The sequence below is a fragment of the Micrasema longulum genome, unplaced genomic scaffold (assembly GCF_059751315.1).
Source record: "Micrasema longulum isolate JH-2025_06_02 unplaced genomic scaffold, ASM5975131v1 h1tg001201l, whole genome shotgun sequence".
NCBI classification, from domain to species: Eukaryota; Metazoa; Arthropoda; class Insecta; order Trichoptera; family Brachycentridae; genus Micrasema; species Micrasema longulum.
The window spans coordinates 31641-59313 of record NW_028278388.1 but is presented as its reverse complement, the minus strand read 5'-3'; the positions used below and the strand labels follow the sequence as shown (position 1 = coordinate 59313).

General features: G+C 34.3%; 1 protein-coding gene across 1 annotated transcript; it reads left to right on the top strand.

Moving 5' to 3' along the window:
- Positions 1-144: 144 nt before the first annotated feature.
- On the top strand, positions 145-24193 carry Br140 (bromodomain-containing protein 140). The gene is made up of 21 exons (XM_088234102.1): positions 145-696; positions 924-1031; positions 1810-1929; positions 3569-3709; positions 4189-4332; positions 5779-5872; positions 5949-6050; positions 7021-7159; positions 7784-8027; positions 8670-8886; positions 9406-9505; positions 10065-10242; positions 12049-12212; positions 12441-12666; positions 14106-14262; positions 18318-18467; positions 19732-19905; positions 20219-20324; positions 21715-21951; positions 22243-22467; positions 23459-24193. Exons 1-21 carry the CDS (start codon positions 382-384, stop codon positions 23799-23801), a joined length of 3684 nt encoding a protein of 1227 aa, XP_088090228.1. The 5' UTR covers positions 145-381; the 3' UTR covers positions 23802-24193.
- The last annotated feature ends 3480 nt before the right edge of the window (positions 24194-27673 follow it).

The following is a 27673-nucleotide window of genomic DNA, read 5'->3' as shown; positions in this document are numbered from 1 at the left end:
TAATACAATTATCTTTAGAATATTTATTTTATTTGTATTGTTAACTGAAAAGGGGAATAGTAATGTCATCTATGAATTTTAATTTGAAACAAAGATTCTGCATTGTTCACAAAGTAGGTATCCCTAAAATGTCGGTAAAAACGCATTCTTTCTATTGAGTAACGCGTGCGCAATGCATATTTCCGTTATGTGCAAATGAGACACAAAACATAACCGCGAACAACTGTCAAAAGTAGGCTAGCGACTTTTCAAGCTTTCTCGCATCATAATCTCACCATTGAATCTCTGAAGACGCTTAAAAAGAGTGTTTACGCGACTATTTATTGAAAACTCGGTTCCGGAATGAATCCTAATTAGACGTGTGTACTTATTCGCCTAAAAATGGGTCTAGACTTCGATGTTTTGGAGTTTTGCAAGAAACTACGTCAAGACAGACCGCCTCCTTATCAGTGTCCATTGGAGAAATGCGACAAAGTTTACAAGTCGCTATGCGGTTTACAATACCATTTAGTGAATTATGATCATGATAATCCTACACCTACGACACCAGCAACAGTTCCTAATCGAAAGAAGGGAAGATGTCGCGCGCCAGTCCCAACTGGAGACATCGCCTTGCAAAGTCCGCCCAAAGAGGCTTTGACGTTTGCGGAGGCCCAGAAGGTTGTTCAATTTGAGATAGATGGTAAAATAAGCAGAGTAAGTGCAACTTTATTCCTAATGGAACGTTTCTTTTTTAAAATTTCACTGTGGTACTTAAAATTACAACGATCGCCTTTTGTTTTTTTTTCCTTCTCGCATTGTTTACGTGCTCTATTGTGCTTTTTTTCTAATCGAATTTGCGCAATCACGTTCATTCATTTGTTAAATGTATGTTTATTCATGCGTGTATTGTGATTTATTATTATTGTTTGTGTAATTTTCAGATATCCATTGACCAAGTTTTGCCTGTTATTTCTTTAGAAGACTGGAATAAGAAGAATTCTGCATTGGAAAAGCCGTTGGTGTTTGTCGAACCTGTCCCAGAGCCTCATGTAAGTAAATTGTTTATGTTCATTTTTAACTTGACGATATTTATCTAAATAAACACGCCCGAAATACTTTTATAAACAGATTTTCTAGCATTTTCATGTACAATTAGTTTCTCAGAGGGTCGATAAATTTATCAATATCTGCAGTCATAAGCAAAAAGGCAGCCATAAGCAAATTTGCGAAAGCATATTTTGAAATATCTCGCTTATTTATCAACTTTATGCAAATATAAAAAAAACTGTAAATAATCATATGGAAAAACACAGTATGTCGATTGTTTCCAAAGCATAAAACCTATGTGTGTCATATCTACACTGAGTTTTTGCTTATGGATCTTGAGATATTGTGCTAGTGCTTAAAAAATACATTGTTTTTTATATTGAAATTTTTTTTTTACTGCACATTGCTATATATTGGTTTTGTAGAACGTTGCCTCATATTTGACTCATTTTGTGATTTTTGTCATAAAACTCCTTCCTTATGACAGCAGTATACTTTGTATATCTAACTATCTTCAAACTTACTCCTAAATTTCGTTGAATGAATGAAATTCCCTCATTCGATTTGAGTCAAGGCAGGTCTGTGGAACCTAATTTTATTATTGTGTGCCGTACTGTATAATATATGATTGTTGTTTTATGATATAAGTTAACAAATTGAAGCTTTCTTGATTATTTCATGTCTATTTGGCTGTATTCTGAAGTACTTAAAAATAATGTATTTTTTAATTCCTACTTTACTTAGCACTTTTCCTATTTGTTAAATGTTATTTTCCTACAGATAAAACTTCCGGAAGCAAGTTACAAAATATTAGATGACTATAATATAGCTGATGCCCCACCACGACCTAACGCTTATATACGATTCATTGAAAAATCTGCTGAGGAACTAGATGGCGAAGTAAGTGTTGAAAGTTATTATAAATTAATTGAAAACAGGCGTGGACCTGTGGCATTAAAATCTTAGAAATAAAAAGGGTAATTTATTGGCATAAAAGGTTTTCTTTTTGTTGTCGGTATTGCTTTCTAAGTTATATTATATATTTTTTTAAAACACAGCTGTAGATTTGGGGAAGAACTCCTTCCAATCAACTGGTGTTACAAAACTAAAAAACAGAATGCATGTTCATATCACTGAAAATAATGATTTTCAACTCATAATAATTTATCAGAAGTGAATGCTGATTCAATCAATAAAGGGTAATTCATATTTATCACTTTTGAATCTCAGGAATGTTTTAAATAATGACAAATGGTTTTAAAACACAACCTGTTGATGTTTTCTGTATTTTGTTGTGTATTATTAATTATTGTTGAATTAAGTTTTGGTTGTTTGACAGAAATTTCTCTCTTATGGTGGAGAGGAATTTCTCTACATGAAAGTGCAAATATTATCCAAGGCTCTATCCCACTGAGTTTATCCAGGGTATTCTTGATTACAAAAGTTTTAAGACCAGAAGGGATGTATATCTAACTACACATTTCTTTATATTGTTGCAACCCTGAAATTATGCAGGGAATTCGTTTTTATGTTCCGGATTTCGATTATTTTTTATGTACCTTAGACAGTGTCAATATAGACTATTCCACATTCCAATATGCAGGACCGACCTGCCGATGTTTATGCCTGTTAGATGGGCTACGTCTATGTTGAACAATATTACTTTGAACATTAATATTTTTTAAGATGCAGTAAAAAGGTCAAACTGTTGAATGTTTTGTAAAATAAAACTTATTTATTAATTAACCTAATAAATGTAAGTCAGGAATGTAAAAAAAATATTGTTGATGTTTACTTATTGTTCAGGAAACCGCTTTTCTGTGTACGTGTATTGTACTGTATTGTGATCCTTATTTCCTGTTTGGTTTTGATATTTTTGTTATATTTTGAATAAACCACATAACAGGAAATAAAGTTATCAAAGCTACATACAATACAACTTGAGAAACATATTTCACAATATAATAAGATGCACAAAGATATGTTTTCTTTTTTTAGTTACTTATAAAAAATATATTTACTCTTCAATATTTATTTAAATTTTGTCATCACTACTCGATAGGAGGAGTTTTTGACCCGGTAATAAAGGGGTTACAAGCATAAAAATATACCATAAAACTGAATTTTAATTATTATAATAAAATCTTCTTTACTCTACTTAGTACTATGTTTTAGCTCGATAATAGAATTTTTACCGAAATTCACATTATTTAAAGCTACTCATCGTTGTGCCGGTAATTTCTTTTCTGTGAAATTATTTTCACAACAGCTTACAGTAGAAAAAAAACAGTTTTATTTATTTAATCATAAATGAAATGTTATATTGGAAATTTTAAAATAAATATTTATTATCTAAAAAAACTAGAAGTGCTTCTTGACACCTGAAAAATGTGACAATGTAACTTAACAGATATTTCTGGTGAATTGGATATTGTTTAATTTTATTTGGAAATGAATACAGTTTTCCTCTTATGAAAATCAATCTGAATTATTCTATATTCAATCAGAAATGTTTGACTTATTTGTAAATTTATTTCAGGTTGAATATGATGTTGATGAAGAAGACACTGCGTGGTTATCTATTCTTAATGAGAAGAGGCAGAAACAAAATCTCCCTGCTGTTTCCGTGGATACCCTAGAACTTCTAATGGATAGGTTGGAGAAAGAATCATTTTTTCAGGTAATCTTCAATTGTTTTATCATAATAGCTTTCTTAATAGTGTATTGGTTATGAAAAATCTTGTTTTACAGTGAACCTCTCAATTTTCAATTGGGTACCTTTGTTAACTTTGTTAACCTTTGTTAATTTTTACTAAACCAAAGTTTTTGTTTTGAAAGTGCTACAGTATATATATATATATATTTTTATTTGCACTTGAATTTGACAAGGGTGGCGATGTCACAAGTGGGTCACACGAGTTTATGATGGGTTAAACTAAGCTGGAATTGTAAAATCAATTAAAAATACTTTGTAAAAATGGTTGTGTGTCCAAGAAAACATTTATATAATATTATTTTTGGTAGCTCTAAACTTCTTCATTGTAACCACACATAAGAATGAATTTTAGAAACTCGTAACTGCGTAAGATCCCTGCTCACAGCATACGCATATTGCTTTATTATAAAAATATTTACTTAGCTCTTATTATTTTTCTGTAGGCCGCACAATCTGGACAGTCAAGCGGTTCGGTTGTTGATGAAGACGCAGTTTGCTGTATCTGTATGGATGGAGAATGCCAAAATACTAATGTTATCCTATTCTGTGACATGTGCAACCTTGCTGTACATCAGGACTGCTACGGGGTAACTAGAAATCACAAAACAACTATTGTAAAGGGGAAAAATATATAATTTAGAAATTACTAATTATAAATATGTAGTTTATTTAAAAATATTATCAATGTCAAATAATTATATTAGATATGGAAGTACTAAATATCTTTCTATTATTAATAACCAAATAAAATATTAATATAATAGTCCCTTACTTTAAAAAAATAAATAGAATTTCCTTCAATACAATACTTACCACTGCCCGAGAATTTGTAATCTGGATGTAAAACACTGATATGTTAGCAGATGTATTTTAGGTACGTGCTTGTAATTTGGTGAAAGCTTTGTTTAGATTCAAAATATTTCATTTATTTTTAAGCTTTGACAAGGGAAAAGCCGTCTTCTGAAACCGTTCAGTATATAAATTTCTGTTCAGCGTGTGATTTTACACAAAATAATAAACACAAAATGTTTTAATTTTAATGAATATTTCAGTAAATACACTTGGAAAAAACAGCATCATTAATGGTAATTTATTATTGAAAAGTAACTCTAAAATATTTTAGTTTGTAGATTGAAGTTATGAAATTGAGTTATATTTTAGCTCTCCTAAACATTTTTGAAAATTACAGGTGGTCTCTTCTGCCATCTGACTATTTTATATTATTTACCTAAATATGTTAGGTACAAATTAACAATTTACACCTTTTGCCTATGAAAATGACAACAGTGCAAGATAATGATTAAGTTTTTTTGTTGTTAAACTTAATTTTAATTTGGTTTAATATTTACTTAACTCTTAAAAGACTGTGGTAAATAATCCCTTTGCGCGCGGTGATGTAACATCGTGTTACCACTAGTAAAAGATGGAATATTCTAAGGTTCAGACATGAGGAAAAAAAAATGGAGACATACTATTAAATAATTCCCTTTTCATAATTGATGCAAATAAACATATAATTTAACCCTGTTATAGCTAAATTAATTAAAAATCATCGCATGTTACGCGCGTGCGTCCCCTATCACTGTCATCAACCGTCTAAAGAATGAATCTGGTTTAGACAACACCCGCCGCAGAACAGCGTCTTTGTCTTCCTTGCCATGACATATATCTTCGTGCACTCTTTTGTATAGGGTATATGTATAGGTGTGTTGCTGAATTAGCGGACATTTACTCTTCGCGTAACAAGGATAAATATTTTGTGTATTTACTCAACGCATAGTTATACAAATTTAACTGTGCAAATCGGCTGCGAAAATGTCCATTTGAAGATTACAAAAAATATGAGTTCGCCATTTAAAAAAGTAAGAGATATATATCAAGTCATGTGTCCTATGTCGACCAGTGTGACATCATAGCCACACAAGAGTTAAATGTGACATTATTTGAAATGATGATTATAAAAATCGTTTGCATGTAAAATTAAAAACGTATAGTTTTAATATCTTTTTTTTCTTTACGTATCTGTTATTTAGGTCCCTTACATTCCCGAGGGTCAATGGCTGTGTCGAAGATGTCTCCAGTCACCATCGAGACTTGTGGACTGTGCTTTGTGTCCTAACACCGGAGGTATTATCTTTATCTAACTATATTTAATCTTTTATTAACTTTTTATCATTTTTCTGATTTCTGAATGATCTTTCAGGAGCTTTCAAGCAAACTGACAGAGGTACCTGGGCGCACGTAGTTTGCGCTCTGTGGATTCCGGAAGTGAGATTTGCAAACACTGTTTTCCTGGAACCCATAGGTAAATTTTCTATTTCTATTTGTAATTCCTCTCTAGTGATTCCAACAACTACTTAAAATCAATGAAATTGAATAAAATTTCCCCACATAAATAAATTCTCTCTTAAAACAGGTTAAACCCAGCTGGGCAGGTGGTATCTAGAAAAGCCTACTGTGTACAATAAATTATAAACTCAAAACTGTTTTTTTTTTTTAATTTGTAATAGACTTACATTGGGAGTGGGATATGAATACTTACAACCTACGTATTTACTTTTATTCTATGCTTAATTTATACATAATACTGTATATATATACTGAGCTACAACATCATAGTTTTATGAAAAATTTATTAATTCGACTAATCAAAACATAATATCTGTTTTTTTTTTAAAACAGTAAATTTTTTAAACAATTTTTGGGCCATTTTCTTATTGTCATAAAAAACCGTGTTAGAAAATGGAAAACTAGTTGTTGTAAAGCAATCACCTCGTTCCTCCCGATCCAGAGTCCGTGACACTACTCACAGGACCACAGCATGGAAATTTGAAAGTACATGGATTATCATTGCAAATTTAAATACTTTATTTAACCCTCCATGGTAAATGTTATACTGTGTAAAGTGTTCAATTAATCCAGCCAATGACTTGTCATTAGCCCTATAAATGTTAGAATCGGAATAAAATCGGGTTGTGGTCTGTGGCTAGTATCTCCGACTCACGGACCGAAGGTCCGTGGTTTGAATCCCACTCTACCCCAACTTGATTCCCATTTTCTAATAGTGAGTTATTTACAACTCGTTGAAAATGGCCCTCAAGAAATTTAATATTTGGGTAAATCATAAGAACTCAAATATTTCTTTTTTCTTTAAAAAAAAAAAAAGAATTCCATATTCCCTTCTCAAAAAAGTTCTGTTAAGATTGTTTTTTTGTCTTTTTTACTTCCGAGGTGTCTGCTTGATTACATCAACATTTGCTTTGCATTGCTTTCAGACTCGATAGAGACAATCCCCGCAGCTCGGTGGAGGTTGACATGTTATGTCTGCAAGCAAAAAGGTATCGGAGCTTGTATACAGTGCCACCGTGCCAACTGCTACGCTGCTTTTCATGTGACATGTGCGCAGCATGCTGGGTAAGTGGCCAAATTTTATCATTCTCTCACTATTTACAAAGATCTAGCCAAGGAAATACAAAACTCTGTATTAGAAGGAATTTGATAAAATACAGTACATCAACTGACTCAATTGCTAGTCTGATGTTATGTGGTTATCTGCTTTTTTTTTACTTTTTCAAATGTAAACAATTGATTTACCCATGTTTTCAAAAAACCCACCTGTTCTCTAAATTATCCTTAGCATGTAATCATAAAATGAATTATGTTTTGAGGATGTCAAAATGCTTGTAGACAGGCTGGATTCCACTTAAACCAGCCAATGACAGGTCATAAGCTCTGTAAATGCCTATATTTCTACATTCCCTTCTCAAAAATGTTTTCCCTTTCTGTTGCAACAAATGTAGAACAAAATAAACTGTTTAAAAATTCCTCTGGCTCTCAGCGCCTCATATATATTTGCCCATTTTCAGTGTGCAATATTTGTTCTAATACATTATCTAACAAATTTATTTCTAAATTTATCATTCTCTTGAATAATTTACTCTGTGTCACTTTCAGCAAAACTTGTCAATTCAATTTGAAATTCTTAAATAAATCAGAGGAAATATTTTTATCAAATTGCATTAATGTGTTTTTTCCCAGATTGTACATGAAAATGGACGCCGTCAATGGTCCCGGCCGCGGGGGGGCTCTGGATGCGGCCCAGTCCATCCAGGTCGCCAAGATGGCATACTGCGACGCTCACACTCCGGCCGGGGTGCAGAGGGAGAGGGCGAGGGGCGAGGAGACAGAGGGGACCGCCGAGGGCGAGACAGCAGTCACCCCCAACAAGAGAGTTGCAGCCAAAATGCAGCCCACTTCACAACGCCGAGAAAAGATGAAACTGGTCAGACCTTAACGCATACTTGTACTGATTTGAATCACAGCTTTATTGTAAATTACTGAATTTTTTTCTAGCCTGAATTTGAACACCAGTAAAATTTGACAAATGTCAATGCTAAAAACACTTATTTTATTTACTACCCATAATTCAAAAGAAATTTCATCATGAAACAAGGTCTGTGTCCAACCCCAATTTTATTATTTTATTTAATTTTATTTTCACATATTTTTTCATTTTTAAAGGTCTACTAAAATCATCACCATCATTCCCCTTTTTGTACCCAATGTGCATAGGGCACTGCATTGGTATATCAAAGGCAGTGCATCTCGTTCATTTTTTCTGTTGTCTTATGCTTCAGTTGCCAGTCCAGGAACCATGAAATATTACAATGCATACCACACAAACATCTGAAACTGATATAATCGCATTCAAAATTTACCCATGTAGCCATTGTGTGTTAAAACTGTTAATGATGTGAGCAGTGCCATCTGTTAATGAACTGGAAAAAGTAGGTTAAACCACATGTAGTTTATTAAAACGCATTGTTATGGACCCCTTCTGATATTTTAGTCCATTTATACCTATTTGTTGGTTACCTTAGGGTTTTTTTTAGTACAATCTTTTGAAAGTTAATAAATTTACCAGGCTCGCCGTATGCTCGCCAAAAAGCGCAGCAGTGTTCCCGTGGTACTCATTCCCACCATCCCCCCCGAGCGGGTACAAGAAATAGCCTCCCTAGTGAACATGGCAGGCCGGGCTCCCTTTGTCCAGCGCCTCATCGCCTACTGGACCCTCAAGAGACAGTACAGGAACGGAGTTCCCCTGCTCAGGAGGCTGCAAAGCCTTAACCATCATTCTGGAGGTAAGGCCAAATGGAGCAATAATAAAAATCTACATTTATGAATGTATAAAACAAAATCCGCCTCATTCCTATAGCCTCCTTTTGCAAATGCGTAATTACATTTTTTAACTACTCTGGAATGACACCACTTACCGGATGACAGGTAGGCGCCCGGTCGCTGGATTTTATATGGTTGCTAACCGCTACTGAGGATGGATCGCTAAACATGTCTATCCTGATATTGATTCATACATATCGTCATGCATGCCTTTCGGTTGTGTCTGCTTTTGATCAGATTTACGATTTTGGTTTATCTGATCATGCCACGTCTTCCTTGGTCGTCCTCATCCTATGTTACCGTTTATTCTCGACTTATAAATCTGTTTTATCATTCTTTTGTCATTCATTCGTTTTACGTGATCAATCCATCTCAGTGACCAATTGCAAATTACCTAATTAGTGTTGCTGCTATAAACTCCATTACGAAATTATACATGCACCCACCTTTCTGAAATTTAACATTTGATTAATATATTTTAGGGAACCGAAGTGGTGTGCAAGATGGAAGTGTGGATACAAGGGAGTTGTACAACCAACTCAAATACTGGCAACGCATTCGTCAAGATCTAGAGAGAGCTAGGTAAATGTGTATTCATTATTGAAGAGTATAATAGGGGAATATCACATACTACGAATACCGATAAAAATATATGAAATGAATTTAGAATAATCAATTGTATTTTCAAAATTAATTTTGATATTGTGGAAAAATGTTTTCATACATAAATTTTAAAGAGAACTTGAAAAAAAAATATGTCACTAGAAAAACTCAACATGTTTGGCCTTGACAGTTGTGACGTCAAGATTCGTGACAATATTCTGAACAAATTTGAATGGTCAGGAACAAATAAACATGAATCGTGACGTATTAGGGGCGTGGCCAATGGAATGACCATTTTTGCAAGAATTCAGAATTGCAAATTTAAAAATATTTTTAATGCTACTATTAAGTAACAAAAAAAATATTGTATTTCATAGACCCTTATTACTTAAAAAAAGGTAAAAAAGAAAAAAACGTGATATTTCCCTTGTATATGTTGTTTTTTAACATAAATACATATGTAATTAGGAACGACTTCATGATTGAATTTTCACCGGTCGCTAGATGGATTACTATTTCTATTTTTCTCTATTCCCAGGCTGCTATGCGAACTTGTGAGGAAACGTGAGAGGATGAAGGCTGAGTTCACTCGAGTATCGGAGAGGTGTCTCATGCACCAACTGAAGCCGACAGAAGCATCCTTGAGGAAACTACTCCAAATGGTCCAGTCTAAGGACACTTCTGATATCTTCTCCGAACCTGTCGATCCCACCGAGGTTTGTCGAACATTACAAAATTAATTTGATAAGTATCGATAAAACTTCTTTGTTTTCTTTTACATTTTTTTAATTGAACATCATGCACTTTTGCCTTAGCAATCATTTTAAAATTGTTTAACCCTTTGAACGCATCTTTAACATATGTATGCATGCCACAGTTCAACGGAAACGGAGCGTACAGAATGTTGATACTCCGAACTTTGGCAGCCGATAAAATCTTTAACTTGTGCCACATTTTAACTCTGATTAGTAAATGGGATATTTCTGTACCTCAGAGGCAGATGGATGAAAATCCAGAATTTGATGAAATTACATTTTAATGTTTGTATCCAGTTTATTATCATGTCCATTGATTTTGAAAAAATGTGAGTCTTATAATGAAAGAACCAATGTATTAAGATACTGAAAATACAAATTGATGCTATAAATTATAAGAAATCACATAGAGAAAGTAGATTATTTAGGCTTTTGTTGAACATTTGAAGTTTGGATTTGCATCCGTCCGCCTCTAAGGTACAGATTTTATACTACTAATGCCATTCACTGTTTGTCAACGAAAATAATATGTTAGTTAATAATAGATCTAAAATGTCATTAATTTGGGTTGCGAACCTAAGAAAATAGTTAATTCATTCGAAACTCTTGACGCGTTCGAGTCAAGCAATAGTGTGGCTCCTAAATCCTTCCATTGTCAGTGTTGCGTGCAGTTCAGATATTATAACAAAGCCACAAATATTTACATTTTCCATCTGTATTGAATTTCTTGAGGTCCTTTATAAGATTTCGTTAAGTTTAGGACATTGCAAACATATTTTATATAATATTTTTTGCTATGACATTGTATAGTAGTGTGTTTTATTTTGGTAAGTACAGGGGTTGCTACCTAAGTTTTGAGCTATGGCAACACCAGTGTGAATATGTCAAATTTAACATTGTCACCGTAAAGTTTTCCATTTTTAATGGTAAACGTACTCGGAACGTTTTGTCATACGAGTAATATTTGTGTTGTTTATGGAACTAAATCATGAACATTTTCATGTGATGATTTTCTATGACTTTCGACGTGGATTAAACCAAAAACAGTGTGCCGATCAACTCGCTGCGACTTTTGGTGATGAAGCACCATTCGGCATTTCAAACAAGCATCACGAAGCGTACACAACAGTCAGCTTACTTGTAATGACGTCAACTTCTTCTCAATAGGTCAGGGTAAGTTCAACGCATGCACGTATCTGCGATCGCAGCGCTACGATTCCGAAAAATTCAATCGGAACTTTCTGGATACACCTCGTACTAAATTTTACACAAAATGTCTGTTTATTCATAAATCGATTTAACAGAATTGTTAATATTGTTTTTTTATGATTACTTTTTAAAAAAATATTTGTGTTCTTATGATTTACCCAAATATTTAAATTTTTGGGGCCATTTTTAATAAATTGTAAATAACTCACTATTAGAAAATGAAAATCAATTAGGGGGAGAGTGGGGTACGAATCTCAGACCTCTGACCTGTGAGTCTGCAACACTCTCCACCGGACCACAACCCGATTCGCATTAATTGAATGAATATTATGAAGGTGTAAACATGAAATATCATTCAATTTGAGATTGTGTTGGCTAGGCAAAGCATTTACGATTCTTCAAGAACTGCCTGTTCAGACAAAAGTGCTCGATGTCTAATAAAGAAAATTAACTTAATATTTAATTGATACCTCGTATTCAAATTATTAACTGTAACACCTTATAAAAAATACACATCAGCAAAATTATGTTAATTTGTTTAATCTTTCATTTTATAAGGTTCCTGACTATAGCTCCGTGGTCACTCAACCCATGGACCTTAGCACCATGTCCCAGAAACTGGATAAAGGACTTTATTCCGATCTTGAAGCACTGGAAAACGACTTCAACTTAATGATATCCAATTGCCTCGCTTACAATAGCAAAGACACTGTATTTTACAAGTAGGTTTTAAGATATTTTTTTAAAAAATATATTGTTTTTAAAAAAAAAATATAGCTATATTTTGCTGTACTTGAATGAAATATATATTTACTGTATTTTTTGTACACATACTGAAGTGCTGTGAACTGTTCATATTGAATTAAGCTTAGACTAAAATTTCTGCTCTTTCCACAAACAAATCCTTTGTGAAAGATTTGAAAATAATTTCACTGAAAATACTTTTTTAGAGCTGGAATAAAAATGATGGAACAAGGTAGCGCCCTCATAAAGCAGGCACGGAAGGACCTGAAGGAGGCAGGACTGATAGTCTCCATCCACCAGAGTCCCAAGGAGCCCGTTGTGGCTATAGAGAGGACTCCGACCAAAAAAATTCGGGAAAAGCGCCACTCGACCACCAGCCCCTCCAAAGATGAGACCTTTAACAATATCGAAGAAGAGATCACTACTTTATTGGTGAGTATTGATAATTGTGGTTGTATTGACACGAGTATTTTTTCTCTATATATACATCCTAACTCAAGACATTACTAATAGTGGAGTTAAAATATAATACTCTGTAATACTTATATGTACATTCTCTTGTATTTGAAATAATTTTTATGGATGTTTATAATAATATTATAAATTTTTACTTCCTTAACTTACTTAACTCATATTATAATTTCTCTATATCCTCAATTTCACACCCATTGATTTAAGACATCCAGGATCTTAAGCATGTACAAGATCGCTCAATATTTTTGTTACATTTTCTTTAACTTTCTTTCCCAGAATTATCCACTACTTCTTTCAGCTTCTTATGCATTAAAAAAATGTTTTGTTTATTAAATCATTTGTGATTTCTTTGTGCTCCCGGGAGTTACAACAAACTCATTTTGGGACAGAAACATAGTTACATAAAGGTATAGTTATAACATAATATTGCAAATTAAACATACGATAACAAGTATAATTAAACTGTGATGCAATAATAAAACTCAAAGTTGTGTAAATAAATAATTAATTTTCACGTGGCTAGTTATTTTTGGGTGAGCCTTATTTGACTTCTTTTTCTTCTTCTGGTGTTGTGACTTCGATTACAGAAGCTGTCTTCGGGGTGACACTAATTACATTCACTTTTGATATGCTCACATTAAAATATTTGTCATTCTTTATATGTATATATACAAGAGTCATTCACAAAATAAGGTTTCAACATTTATGTAGGATCAAAAAATACTTGTATTCAATTGAACTTCACAGAATAATACAGAAATGTATATAAATTGTTTTTCAATGTAATCGCCGTCGAGATCGAGACATTTCTGACATTGTCGGGGCACCAGTTTTTGTATGCCCGTGTCATAGAAATCCGCTGCCAGCTGTTTAAAGTGCTTCTTCACTGCTTTTTCGACTCCCTAATTGTTGGACAAACATTTCCCACTTAAAAACTCTAGTCCGACAGCAACAAGCCGGGTGAATAGGTGGGATGGGTAACAATATCCCTACCAAAGGATGTCAACAGCTCCTGTGTAACTCGCGCTGTGTGAAGCCAGGAGGCTTATTCCCCAGGTCAGCATTCCCCTTCTGCGGTTCTGTATGACTCTTTTGAGTTTTTTTCGGGTATTGCAGTAAGCCACTGCATTAATGGTAGTCTCTTTAGTCATTAAATCAACCAAAAGGACCCCCCTACGGTCCCAGAAAACTGAGACTCCCATCCGCACGGGATCTTGCACGGACGGGTGGTGGCGGTAGCCAACTTTGGAACGAAAAATTCCCGTGGCCTCAGGAGCCTTTTTTCGTGGATGACCCTCGTATGTTTACATTTGGCATCCACTTTTCTCAAAACATCTTCTATTTTGTTTTTTTTATTTCAATGGTATTTTTGTACGGCATTGATCACACGTTTTCAGGCAGAAAAACATCCTGGGGAAGATACAATCCAGAGACTAACAGTACTCCAAGCCAAATGGAAGAAAACTCCGCAGTACCAATCATCCCCGAGGCTTGCTAAAAGACTGCGTTCGGTTCTGCAGGCCAGACCTAGTAGGAGAAAAAGGAGGCGCAGAGGTAGACAAAACACACTGAAACACCAACAAGCCACAAAAAGTAGCTTGGTGGAATTTCAGTTGGTAAAAATTTAAATGTTCCCTAAGTATCATAAAGTACTCATCCCATCAGCACACAAAGTTATTTATAAATACCATTGTTTTAAATACCTCTAATTTTCCAAACAAAGTTAAACAATGCCTGGCGATTTTTAATTTATTATTATACGTATTGTTTGTTGAATAAAGTTCTTTTGATAAAAAAAAAAAATTACATCTAAATAAAAAATAAGGTATGTATAATAAAAAGTAAACAGTTCAAATCTGAATCGATTTTTATACAAGGAAACCTATCCAGTATTTGCAAATTACAACAGAGATAGAGAACATTTTAGAGAAGGGAATATGGAAGTCTAGGCATTTACAGGGCTTATGACCTGTTGTTGGCTGGTTTAAGTTGCCAACCAGCCGTTAAACCAGCCAACGACAGATCATTAACGGCTGGTTGGCACCTTAAACCAGCCAACAACAGGTAATGAGCCCTGTAAATACCTAGATTTTCATATTCCCTTCTCTAAAGTGTTATCCATCTCTGTTGTAATTTGTAAATCTTAATGACTGGGGGGGAAATTCGGTCTTTTGTCTTTGGACAAACTCAAAGTATTGTCTATCCAGCATTGTTCCTTTTACGTGATACTGAGTGAAACGTATACCCCGTGTAAAAAGAGGTTTCAATGTATATGAAATATGGAAACCAAATGTATCCCTTATGACCTGTCATTGGCTGGTTTAAGTGGCCACTTTACACACTGTGTAACATTCACCATTCTGCCCATGTTTGAACATCCACATTTCCTCAACTCTTCCATCTGTTGACTTTTGTGAAGTGAAAGAGCTGAAACCTTTATCACGTGGGTGAGATTCATCCGGCTGAACCAAATCACCTACTAGGCAACGCCTGGAAACAATTTTCCAATTTTTATACTTCTTCTTTTACCAGGTAGTAATTCAACAATGTTTGATTATGTCCAAATGCTTGCAGACTGGCTGGATTTCCTCCCTAGGGAGTTGTTCATATTTAGATTTATTTCAACAGAGAGGGAAAAAGTTTTCGAGAAGAAATTTGGAAGTCTAGGCATTTACAGGGCTTATGACCTGTCATTGGCTGGTTTAAGTGGCCACTTTACACACTGTGTAACATTCACCATTCTGCCCATGTTTGAACATCCACATTTCCTCAACTCTTCCATCTGTTGACTTTTGTGAAGTGAAAGAGCTGAAACCTTTATCACGTGGGTGAGATTCATCCGGCTGAACCAAATCACCTACTAGGCAACGCCTGGAAACAATTTTCCAATTTTTATACTTCTTCTTTTACCAGGTAGTAATTCAACAATGTTTGATTATGTCCAAATGCTTGCAGACTGGCTGGATTTCCTCCCTAGGGAGTTGTTCATATTTAGATTTATTTCAACAGAGAGGGAAAAAGTTTTCGAGAAGAAATTTGGAAGTCTAGGCATTTACAGGGCTTATGACCTGTCATTGGCTGGTTTAAGTGGCCACTTTACACACTGTGTAACATTCACCATTCTGCCCATGTTTGAACATCCACATTTCCTCAACTCTTCCATCTGTTGACTTTTGTGAAGTGAAAGAGCTGAAACCTTTATCACGTGGGTGAGATTCATCCGGCTGAACCAAATCACCTACTAGGCAACGCCTGGAAACAATTTTCCAATTTTTATACTTCTTCTTTTACCAGGTAGTAATTCAACAATGTTTGATTATGTCCAAATGCTTGCAGACTGGCTGGATTTCCTCCCTAGGGAGTTGTTCATATTTAGATTTATTTCAACAGAGAGGGAAAAAGTTTTCGAGAAGAAATTTGGAAGTCTAGGCATTTACAGGGCTTATGACCTGTCATTGGCTGGTTTAAGTGGCCACTTTACACACTGTGTAACATTCACCATTCTGCCCATGTTTGAACATCCACATTTCCTCAACTCTTCCATCTGTTGACTTTTGTGAAGTGAAAGAGCTGAAACCTTTATCACGTGGGTGAGATTCATCCGGCTGAACCAAATCACCTACTAGGCAACGCCTGGAAACAATTTTCCAATTTTTATACTTCTTCTTTTACCAGGTAGTAATTCAACAATGTTTGATTATGTCCAAATGCTTGCAGACTGGCTGGATTTCCTCCCTAGGGAGTTGTTCATATTTAGATTTATTTCAACAGAGAGGGAAAAAGTTTTCGAGAAGAAATTTGGAAGTCTAGGCATTTACAGGGCTTATGACCTGTCATTGGCTGGTTTAAGTGGCCACTTTACACACTGTGTAACATTCACCATTCTGCCCATGTTTGAACATCCACATTTCCTCAACTCTTCCATCTGTTGACTTTTGTGAAGTGAAAGAGCTGAAACCTTTATCACGTGGGTGAGATTCATCCGGCTGAACCAAATCACCTACTAGGCAACGCCTGGAAACAATTTTCCAATTTTTATACTTCTTCTTTTACCAGGTAGTAATTCAACAATGTTTGATTATGTCCAAATGCTTGCAGACTGGCTGGATTTCCTCCCTAGGGAGTCTCCAGCCAGTCTGCAAGCATTTGGACATAATCAAACATTGTTGAATTACTACCTGGTAAAAGAAGAAGTATAAAAATTGGAAAATTGTTTCCAGGCGTTGCCTAGTAGGTGATTTGGTTCAGCCGGATGAATCTCACCCACGTGATAAAGGTTTCAGCTCTTTCACTTCACAAAAGTCAACAGATGGAAGAGTTGAGGAAATGTGGATGTTCAAACATGGGCAGAATGGTGAATGTTACACAGTGTGTAAAGTGGCCACTTAAACCAGCCAATGACAGGTCATAAGCCCTGTAAATGCCTAGACTTCCAAATTTCTTCTCGAAAACTTTTTCCCTCTCTGTTGAAATAAATCTAAATATGAACAACTCCCTAGGGAGGAAATCCAGCCAGTCTGCAAGCATTTGGACATAATCAAACATTGTTGAATTACTACCTGGTAAAAGAAGAAGTATAAAAATTGGAAAATTGTTTCCAGGCGTTGCCTAGTAGGTGATTTGGTTCAGCCGGATGAATCTCACCCACGTGATAAAGGTTTCAGCTCTTTCACTTCACAAAAGTCAACAGATGGAAGAGTTGAGGAAATGTGGATGTTCAAACATGGGCAGAATGGTGAATGTTACACAGTGTGTAAAGTGGCCACTTAAACCAGCCAATGACAGGTCATAAGCCCTGTAAATGCCTAGACTTCCAAATTTCTTCTCGAAAACTTTTTCCCTCTCTGTTGAAATAAATCTAAATATGAACAACTCCCTAGGGAGGAAATCCAGCCAGTCTGCAAGCATTTGGACATAATCAAACATTGTCAAATGTATCCCTTTCATGTTACTTTTCAATCCAGTGCCATCGGTGGCTAATAGCATAATATTCCCCATTTATACAAACAGTTTTCCTATCTTCAATTTCAGTGTACACCTAAATTGAGTTATTAGACTTTGCCAGACTTAACATCTTTCCTTCTGGTGCAAAGGATGCTGCATTAATACAGCAATTGCGGGATATATGTATCAATAGTTTATTACATGAACCCAAGATGATTTATTTACACTTAGGGTTATTTTACTCTTCAAAATAATTTGAATATGAATACTACAATGTTTTACGTATGTCCAAATGCTTGCAGCTTGAATAGTCAAAACATTGTTGAATTAACAACCTGGCAAAAGAAGAAGTATAAAAATTGAAAAATTGTTTTCCGGCGTTGCCTAGTAGGTGAATTGGTTCAGCCCGATGAATCTCACTTACATGATAAAGGTTTCGGCTCTTTTACTTCACAAAAGTCAACAGATGGAAGAGTTGAAGAAATGTGGATGTTCAAACATAGGCAGAATGGTGAATGTTACACAGTGTGTGAAGTGGCCTCTAAAACCAGCCAATGACAAGTCCTAAGCCCTGTAAATGCCTAGACTTCCATATTCCCCTCTCGAAAATGTTTTCCCTCTCTGTTGCAACAAATTTAAACATGAATATTGATATATTACTCAAGGTTTAAGCGATGGCAGTATTGAATCGGAAGAAGAAGGTCCCGAGGGTGTAGCTTCCTCTCCCCCCGGAACCCCCCACACCCCCATTGCCAGTGAAAGGACCCCCACCAAGAGAAGCCCCAACTCTACTCCCGGTGATCCCAGTCCAACAGGTAATTTTTTTTTTAATCTACGAGGTGTGATCAAAAATATGGTGATAGATTTTTTATAACAGCAACATAGATTTAGAACAACGCGTTAACGCTAAGTTTTGGTTTAAGTTGGAAAAAAGTTCCAAAGTAGCTCATGAAATCTTAAAATCAGTGCATGGTGATGATGTAGTGACTCTGTAGACTGTTTATAAGTGCTATGAGTGATTTAAAAGCGGAAATGAGTCAATTGAAGACGAGCAGCCGCCAGGACCTCCTTCGAACTCAAAAACAGGCAAAAGTTGACAAAAATGATTTGTTCAAATTCAATTCAATTTTATTTATTCACATATATTTACATTACGAAATTGAAACATTATTATATTCATTACATATAGAAATAAAAAAGTAAAATTAGGTATATATGGGGTGTTCATCAAACCCTGTCACATCCGAAACCGCAATGATCAGTATGAGCAAGAAGACATATTGGCACATTAAAATATTTTTTTAGAAAGAATAAAATTTTAAAAAATAAAATTTTTAAAAAAGCAAATGGTTGCTTACTTCTGCAGGGGAGAAAAGAGGAGGGGGGTGGGGTATCTGATAGGCTGACAACCGCCTGGTCGCGCTCCCCTCGCTTCTCTGCAGAAGTAAGCAACTATTTGCTTTTTTAAATATTTTATTTTTTTAAATTTTATTCATTCTAAAAAAATATTTTAATGTGCCAATATGTCTTCTTGCTCATACTGATCATCGTGGTTTTGGATGTGACAGGGTTTAAAGAACATCCTGTATAAAAGTGCGATTGACTATTCGAGAACTGAGCATCTCGTACAGGTCCGTGCAAAATATTTTAACTGATAATTTACAAATGAGATGAGTGAGTGCATAATTTTTTATGAACCCTGGCTTCTGATTTGCTAGTTTTTGGCAAAATAAAAGGTTCCTGTCTGTCCACATCCGCCTTACTCTCTGGATTTAGCTCCATGCAACTTCTGGCATTTCCCAAAAAAAAAACTGTGCTAAAAGGAAAACGCTTTGACACTATTCCCGACATTGAGAGGGCCATGATGGAGCAGCTGAAGTCCCTTCCGAAAGAAGTCTTCCAAAAATGCTTGAATGAGATTGTAAATGAGAGTACTCTGAAGGAGATTAATTCAAATTTCTTGTAAGCTTATTACTTTGTTCGTAATAAAATTATTCACCATATTTTTTTTATCAGAGGGGTTGCCTTTTTTTATAATAATTTTCTTGCGTGGCATGTTAACTGACCATATTTCTCAAGGGGTGAATCGCCGTACTGCTGTACTGTTCACGCGCAAGGCTCAGTCTGCTGCCGCATTCAGTAATGTCAGAGTTCCCAGAAGATCAGACTTGACCGCTCTCGCTGATGACTCCGTACCTTCGGGAAGCAGCCGACCGGGACAGCTACCAAATGGAGAAGGAGCGACTCCTAATAGTGAGGAACCCAAACTTTTAATTTCCTAGAAATATGCCATATATGTAAGGAGGCGAAATTATAAAAAGGTACTTTATGCAATGTAATCTGATTTATTTCAGTTTCTTGGTACAAAATATATTATAATGTTTCATGCCTTGAAATTATTATTATTAAATACAATTATTAAAGGACAACGATACATCAGCCATTATCTCAAAACTGCTATTTCCAAGATGTTTTTTTTTTGTTTGATTACATGATTCTTGTATTGAATTAATTCATTTGTATAATTTTGGTTGAGCTCTTTGAAAATTTAATATTAATATTTCAGATGCGTCGCCACAAAAATCATCTTCCACAGATGTGGTAGTAAAAAAGAAAGGTCGAGGAAGACCACGAAAACATAACAAAGACAAATCTAATCCAGACAAAGCTAAGTGAGTATCACTGGAAATCATTTGCGTTTTTTTAAACTTATTTATATTGAAAATATCAACATAGGTAAGCGTTTCTGAGAAATCTGTTTATTTGTTTCATATACAGTAAAACTTTGTTTTTACATTCTTTAATTTATGTTTTACCACTTTTTATACTGAAATGTTTCCAAATCAAATGAATTCTCATTTTTCTTCATACATTCTCATACAAATATTCCCCCCAATGAATGTTTTTTACATTTATACTCACCCTGCTTTTAAAAAACTAAAACTACTCAATTATAAGTAAATAACTTACTAAATATAAGAATTACAGTAAAACCTCGTTTTTACATTCCTCAATTTGACATTTTCCCGCTATTTACACCGAAATGTTGAGGACCCATTTTTCTTTACACATTCTCATACTAATATTCCCCCTAATTAACGTTTTTCACATTTTTCATCACCCCGGTATTACGAATTCATTTGATGTGTCAAAAAAGACAAAATTCATATCCTAATAATGGTGCCGCGGTCCGCACGCCACCACATGTGCCACGCGAATGAAGAATAAAAACAGGTAAACAACTAATAAAGGATAAATTATTGTCTTAACCTCAATTCAAAGCAGGTGCAGTGTAATTGACCTTTTTGTTATTGTGTCTTCCTTTAGGGTTAGTATTAGTTTTTATTTGAAAAAAAAGTCATATTGACTTGTACAAATCATGATACGCAGTTGACCAACGTTTAGGAACAATAAAGTTTTAATATCAATAAATTGCGATGTTTAAAATGTAACAATAGAAATATTTAATGTTACAAAAAAGATGGTTTTAAAAGTTGTCATAAAAGTGTAAACAATTTTGCAGTGATCTATATGACGGTTGTTTTTAGTGATGCCATAGAAAAAAAAATGATGCTGTATAAATGAAATTTCCCAACATTTAGGGGAAAAAATATTGTATGTTATTTTATGCAAATTCTAAATTTTATTTTGGTTTTATTTTATTTACACATTAAATGATTTTAACATGCTGTCGTTTAATCAAATAAAAAACAGATTACATAATGTTTGAAAAAATACAAAATATAAAAATATTTTTAGTGAAATCATTGAAAATAGTCAAAAAAATATTAATTATCCCGTTTTTACAACTTTTATGGAAGTATATGTACACTATAGTGTAACAAATTAATTTCATTTTTGTGTCATTTCTTTTTTTAAATATATTTTTCATTTTCTCACTTTACCGTTTTCCTCAGTTTTACACTTTTTTTCTTGCTCCCTTGAAAAACGTAAAAAGGGGGTTTTTCCATAAATAATAATTATTACATAAATATATTATATAGGTAATCATAAATACATTTAAAAAATGAACCAATTTAAACCCATTTTTTTTTATTTTAGGCAAGACAAGCCTTCCACTGGTAGCCGGCAAGCTTCAGTCGGTTCGCAGACAATAGTCCCAGCCTCCTTCCTGGAGTACCGAGGGCCCCGTGATGAGGTCGGCTCTGGTGTGGACAGTGACAGCGCAAGGTCTACAGGATCCTACTCTACATCGTGCTCCTCCTGTACTCACCTGAGTGACGATGATGATGGAAGCAGTTGCGACGACAGCTGCAGCTTGACTTCTGGAAGCGACAGGTGTTTTTGAAATATACATTGCTTAAATGAGAGGAGATAAATTTCATATAGAAATGGATATTATGCACTTCCATTATGTACTTGCATTATCGATTAAATTAAGTCACCACCTTTTAATACTGGAGTTGGAAATGAGAGAGCAAGGTATTCATATTGGCCTGATGCTTCCACACAAGGAGCTCCTATTCCACCGAATAAAGCTCTCTCGCGTCATCTCGAGTTCAACCGGAAGAATATGAAAAATGATGCGTAGTTTCTGTTACTTACTCATCCTTTTGTATTTATGTTAAGGTCCAGCTGTTTCAATGAGACGATGGAGAGCACCACCAACCAGACGATGAGCGACGCGGATAACGTATCACGCATGTCGGGCCGCACAGCGGGCTCGTCCTCGGATGAGGACGGCTCCCGCACAACCTCCCGCAGCCGGCGCCGCGGCCGCGCGCCCGTCCGCACCCCGCCACGTCTCCTCACCACCAACTTGGTGCCCCTTCAGCTAGTCTGGGCCAAATGTAGGTCAGTTAAAAAGGAAACATTTGTTTAGTATTTTTTTTTATATCCTAGGTAAACATCTTGAAATGTTCATTTTATTTATTTGCAAAAAAAAATGTATATTTTGTAAAGCTACAAAGTATTTAAATTTATTGCAACCGAAAGGGAAACATTTTTGAGAGGGAATATGGAAGTATAGGCATTTACAGGGGCTTATGACCTGTCATCGAAAATTAAAAATCTTCTTTGTGACGATAATATAAATCTTAAGCTGAGACAACGAATGGTCAAATGTTTTATATGGTATGTCTTACTGTACGGTGTAGAGGCGTGGACTCTAAAAGTTAATATTATAAACCACCTTGAAGCATTTGAAATGTGGATCCACCGTAGAATGTTGAGAATATCTAGGACTGATATGATAATCAACAATGAAGTATTATTATTATTCACCACAGTTAAGCTCCGTAAGATTTCATATCTTGGCCGTGTGTTGAGAGGTGATAAATATGTCATACTTCAGCTTGTCATGAAGGGGAAGATCGAGGGACGTAGAGGGGTCGGAAGAAAACAGCTTTCCTGGCTTCGAAACATCCGAGCATGGACCAGGATTAGAACTATGGAGGAGCTGTTTCGCACTGCTCAGGATAGGGAAGCTTTCTCCCAAGTGATCGTCAACGTCGGGGGGACCCGACATGACACGTGAAGAAGAAGAAGATGACCTGTCATTGGCTGGTTTAAGTGGCCACTTTTCAATCTGTGTAACATTCACAATTCTGTCTATGTTTAAACTTGCAAAGGATAAAATCCTAGCACTCCAAGACTTACCTCCATTTAACAAAAATGATCAAGATTTGCGGCGATTTTTGTATCAATGCAGTGCCCTATGCACCATTAGGTGCAGAAATGGAATGATGATTATGACACAGTATTATTTAGACACTATTTTTAATTATGTATTTATAACACTATAATAATTTCACTGTTCTGTGTAAATAAAGGAAATCTTTTTCAGAGGTTACCCGTGGTATCCAGCTTTGATAATCGACCCAAAAATCCCCAAAGGCTTCATCCACAATGGTGTTCCCCTCCCAGTACCTCCTCAAGACGTCTTATCTCTGAAGAAAAACCATTCTCACGAACCGATCCTTTACCTCGTTCTCTTCTTCGACGCCAAACGCACTTGGCAGTGGCTCCCTCCCAATAAGCTGGAACATCTCGGCATCAAGAAGACCATAGACCAGGCCAAGTTGGTGGAGTCTAGGAAGCCCACGGAGAGGAAGGCCGTCAAGAAGGCGTACCAGGATGCCATGCAGTACCGGAAGCAGGTAGACGGAGAACCATTCAACTCCAAATGATTATCGTACAGCCTGGGCTCATGGTTGCAAGAAGCAAACATGAGGCTCCGGTCATACAATAAGAATTAAGTGAACATTAAGACGACGCCATTCCTTTTTGGCAGAGGGGATCTGTGCCTCGTAATGTGTTTTTTAGCCCCCCTTCCTCAAGTCCATGAATTCAAAGGCTAGAAAACTAAAGGAGAGGGGACTTATTTAATATCTAAAGCTACATTTCGCACTCAGGGTCCTTCAGTGGTCCTCCTGTGAATGCAAATTATTTGTCGCATAAATCATCACACTAACACTGTAAAATATTATATTTGGGTGTTTCATCATCCTCGCTGCAGAACCTATGTTTAGAATTTCTAGAAAGGCTCTAAAAATCTTTTACGATCAATCAAATAAATAAACTGTCCAGAGACGCTTTAGGTCAATAATGAGGAAGTTCTGTGGTTTTTTTTATTTGTTAATGGACTATCAAACTAAGCAAAAATAATATGTATATTTTTTTTGTAGCGTATTATCAGTGCTATGATTTTTTAAAGTTTTGTAATTTTAAAAATACTCTGCGCGTGACATCGCAAGTTCTCTTCCATGAGTTCCATTGAAATCTATTACAACACTATCATTGGTTGATTCAGAAGAACTAGTGAGGTCGTTAAAAGTAGTTTGTTTTTATTAAAATCGGATTTTTTTTTTTTCAAGAAACTTCGCCGTACAATTTAATGCTCTAATTTTTACTGTTAGAAAACACTTTTTATGTCGAATTTCCCGTAGTATTGAACTTCCTCATTATAAAAGTTATTACATTTAATAACAAAGAACAAAACCAACTGCTTTGACTACTTGCCGATGAACACATACTTGACCCACTTAAACTATTAAAGAATAAAGAATGATTTATTTTTTATATGTAATAATAAGTATTAATTAATTAAATGTAGAATTAACATATCTGTAGTGGTTATACTATGATGCATATTAATAATTTATACATACCAAATGCAAGCTCTTCTGACAAAATCTCTATAACAAACATGTATATGTTTAAATATCATTTTTTAAATATTGTTTACACAATGTATAAAGCTGTTTAATTTGTGATTTATTCAAATACATAGATGCATTTTTAATTCCTTTGTGTAGTATGTTGTTCTGGTACATACTCATTATTATGAATTTATAAACCTAAAACTCACTATCTCAAAATCGAGGTTCTATTTAAAAATATTTCAAATATTTGTATATTTTTTTGTAAAGGTCCAAACAATTCAATATATAGTGAAGTTTGAAATCATCTATGGAAATGTAAAAAAGGTTTTGTATAAATTTCTACTTATCTACTTAAAGACAAATTTCAGTGTGTGTATAAAAACTTTTAAATCGTAATATTGTTACTCTGCTTTATGCTAAATAAGTTAATTTTACAATTGTAAATATATAAATACTATTTTTTCTATACTAAAATTAACGGCCCTTTATATGTGTGTCAATTTGGGTAATATGTTATGGTGTGTGAGAAATGGGATAGTTTTTAATGCTTTATGCTGAAATCATACATGGAAATGGTGAAAACATGTGGTTTTGAAACCAGAAAAAATTGTTATACGAACATTTTATTTTTAGTTATAACTTAAAAGTTTTCTTAAGGAAATAAATTCAATGAAATTGTAGCATTCTATAATCAAAAATATCAATAAAAACAACGATAACATTTTTGAGGAAAAATCAAAGAAACGAGTAGGTTTTACGTTTTGGAATCCTGAATAAATTATTCCATAAGAAGAACAAAGTAATAATCACATTCCATTGCCGAACCTGCCTTAGTTTCAGTTGGCACAAAAAACCAGACACTGGCTTACAAGGGGGAGGAGTGTGTATTCTTGGCCCTTTTCAGTAACCTACGGGCCACTAGAGCCCGTCACATCAGGATAATACATATGTACAAATAGTATATTATGTAGGTATTCTCGATACGATGTGATGTATTTTTAGTTTAAAATCTGTTGTTCTTTAAAATCAGAACAGGTGACTTATTCACTAATATATTTCCCGAGCATGAAGTTTTTTGATATGTACTTTAAAATTTAATAAGTTGAAGTATTTATTATATTGCATTTTCATAATTGTAATTTTTTTCAATTATACAGTGTCAATTTAATATAGTGTCTCCTTTGTTTTGCCAACAAAAGTGCTATCTAATTTGTTACTTTTAATTATACCGGTAATTATTATTTTCAATAATTTTGCCATTCATTTGTTTGAGCAGTGATATATTTTGTACATTTGTAAATGGCTTATTTCTTATGTAAATCTATTTGTTGTATATTTTCCACACCCCAAATATTAGGAATAAAAATAATTTATTATTTATTAAAGTTGTGTTTACTCAGTCAACTTTCATGTTGCATAATGTAATTTTTTTATAAATTACAACTTTCATGATTTCGTAGTTGCGTAAATTGTTTTACCCTTGTAAGAAAATTATCAAACACTAATTAATCCCCGGTTTTATCTCAGAGTACTTGTTTAAATTGTGGATTAATTCATCAGAATATGCTTATATTAACAAAATTACAATCTATTAACACAAATACAAATAGTCCTAAATTACTTTTTTACTTTTTCACCAAGAATATTTTCTTTTCAAATTTAAATGTTGCATTTATTTGATGATGATGGGTCAAACTAAAATATTTCATTTTCCATACATTCAATTTTTACAATTGTAGGAGATGTTCCTAGAGCTTTTTTTGCATGTTTTTATTTTTTATGTTATTTCTAAATATTGTTTGAAAATATATAAGTTTTTCTATATATTCAGTTTCTATTCAGTATGTCTGTTTTTAGCCATAATATATATATGTGAAATACTATTCTAATATCATAGGTAAATTATGACCGTACATATGTTGAGTCTTTACTTGGAGACACGGGAGCTTAAAATTATAATTGATTTATGCATACAAAATATCATAATAATGTAAACCCTGACCTTCTCCACACAGGACATATCTACTGAAATAAAATGCCTACTCAATAAATTTAAATAAAAATTTTTTTAGATACATGCATGTGCTGCAGCCGCATTGTCTTTTTAGGTGGATTATATATTGCCTAGCCAAATTACAAAACAGCTTATTGCAAGATGGCTGATTGAAGATTAGCTATTTTGCATTTTGGCTGACCGACAATCGGCCATTATTTAAAAAAAAAATTCTACCCCTTGAGGTGTTGCATGTCACATGTTGTCATTGAGTTAAAATGGTGTCCTGCAGATAAAATGTGAAAGGTGACGATGGTTTCAAGTGAGAAATGGAAATCCACTCGATACTTCTGGGAGAAGAAATATGACTTAATGAATATCACCAATGAGTATTATTGAAAAGAAAATACCCGAAGACCCAACAGTGCATGTAATACCTACAGAACAATAGCTTGATGCGTTATTTATTATTTTACAATTTCTTATATTTATTTTGCTATCTGAAGAGTTAGGTTGATTAGGTTAGGTTAGGATAGGCTGGATTAAGTTCAATAATATAACTAAAAAAATAATGTTATCATTCTTAACTAAAATAACCTAACCTATCTTCTGTTTTATTAAAATGATCAGAAAATACAACAAACCTAACCTAACTGTACTAACGCTCTCTTTAAAATCTTTTCCAATCGTCGATCAGCCGTTTTACAATAGGGAGCTGTTTCGTAATTGGCTAGGCAATATGTTATCCACCTAAAATGACAATCACAATTCTACATCATTTCAATAAAGAACAAGACAACTCAAATTTTTGTTTGAGTGCTTAAGTTAACATGGTCATTTAACAATATGCAATGTTACAGTCAGCTATTTGTGAATTAAAATTGAATTGTATTATAGTTATAAA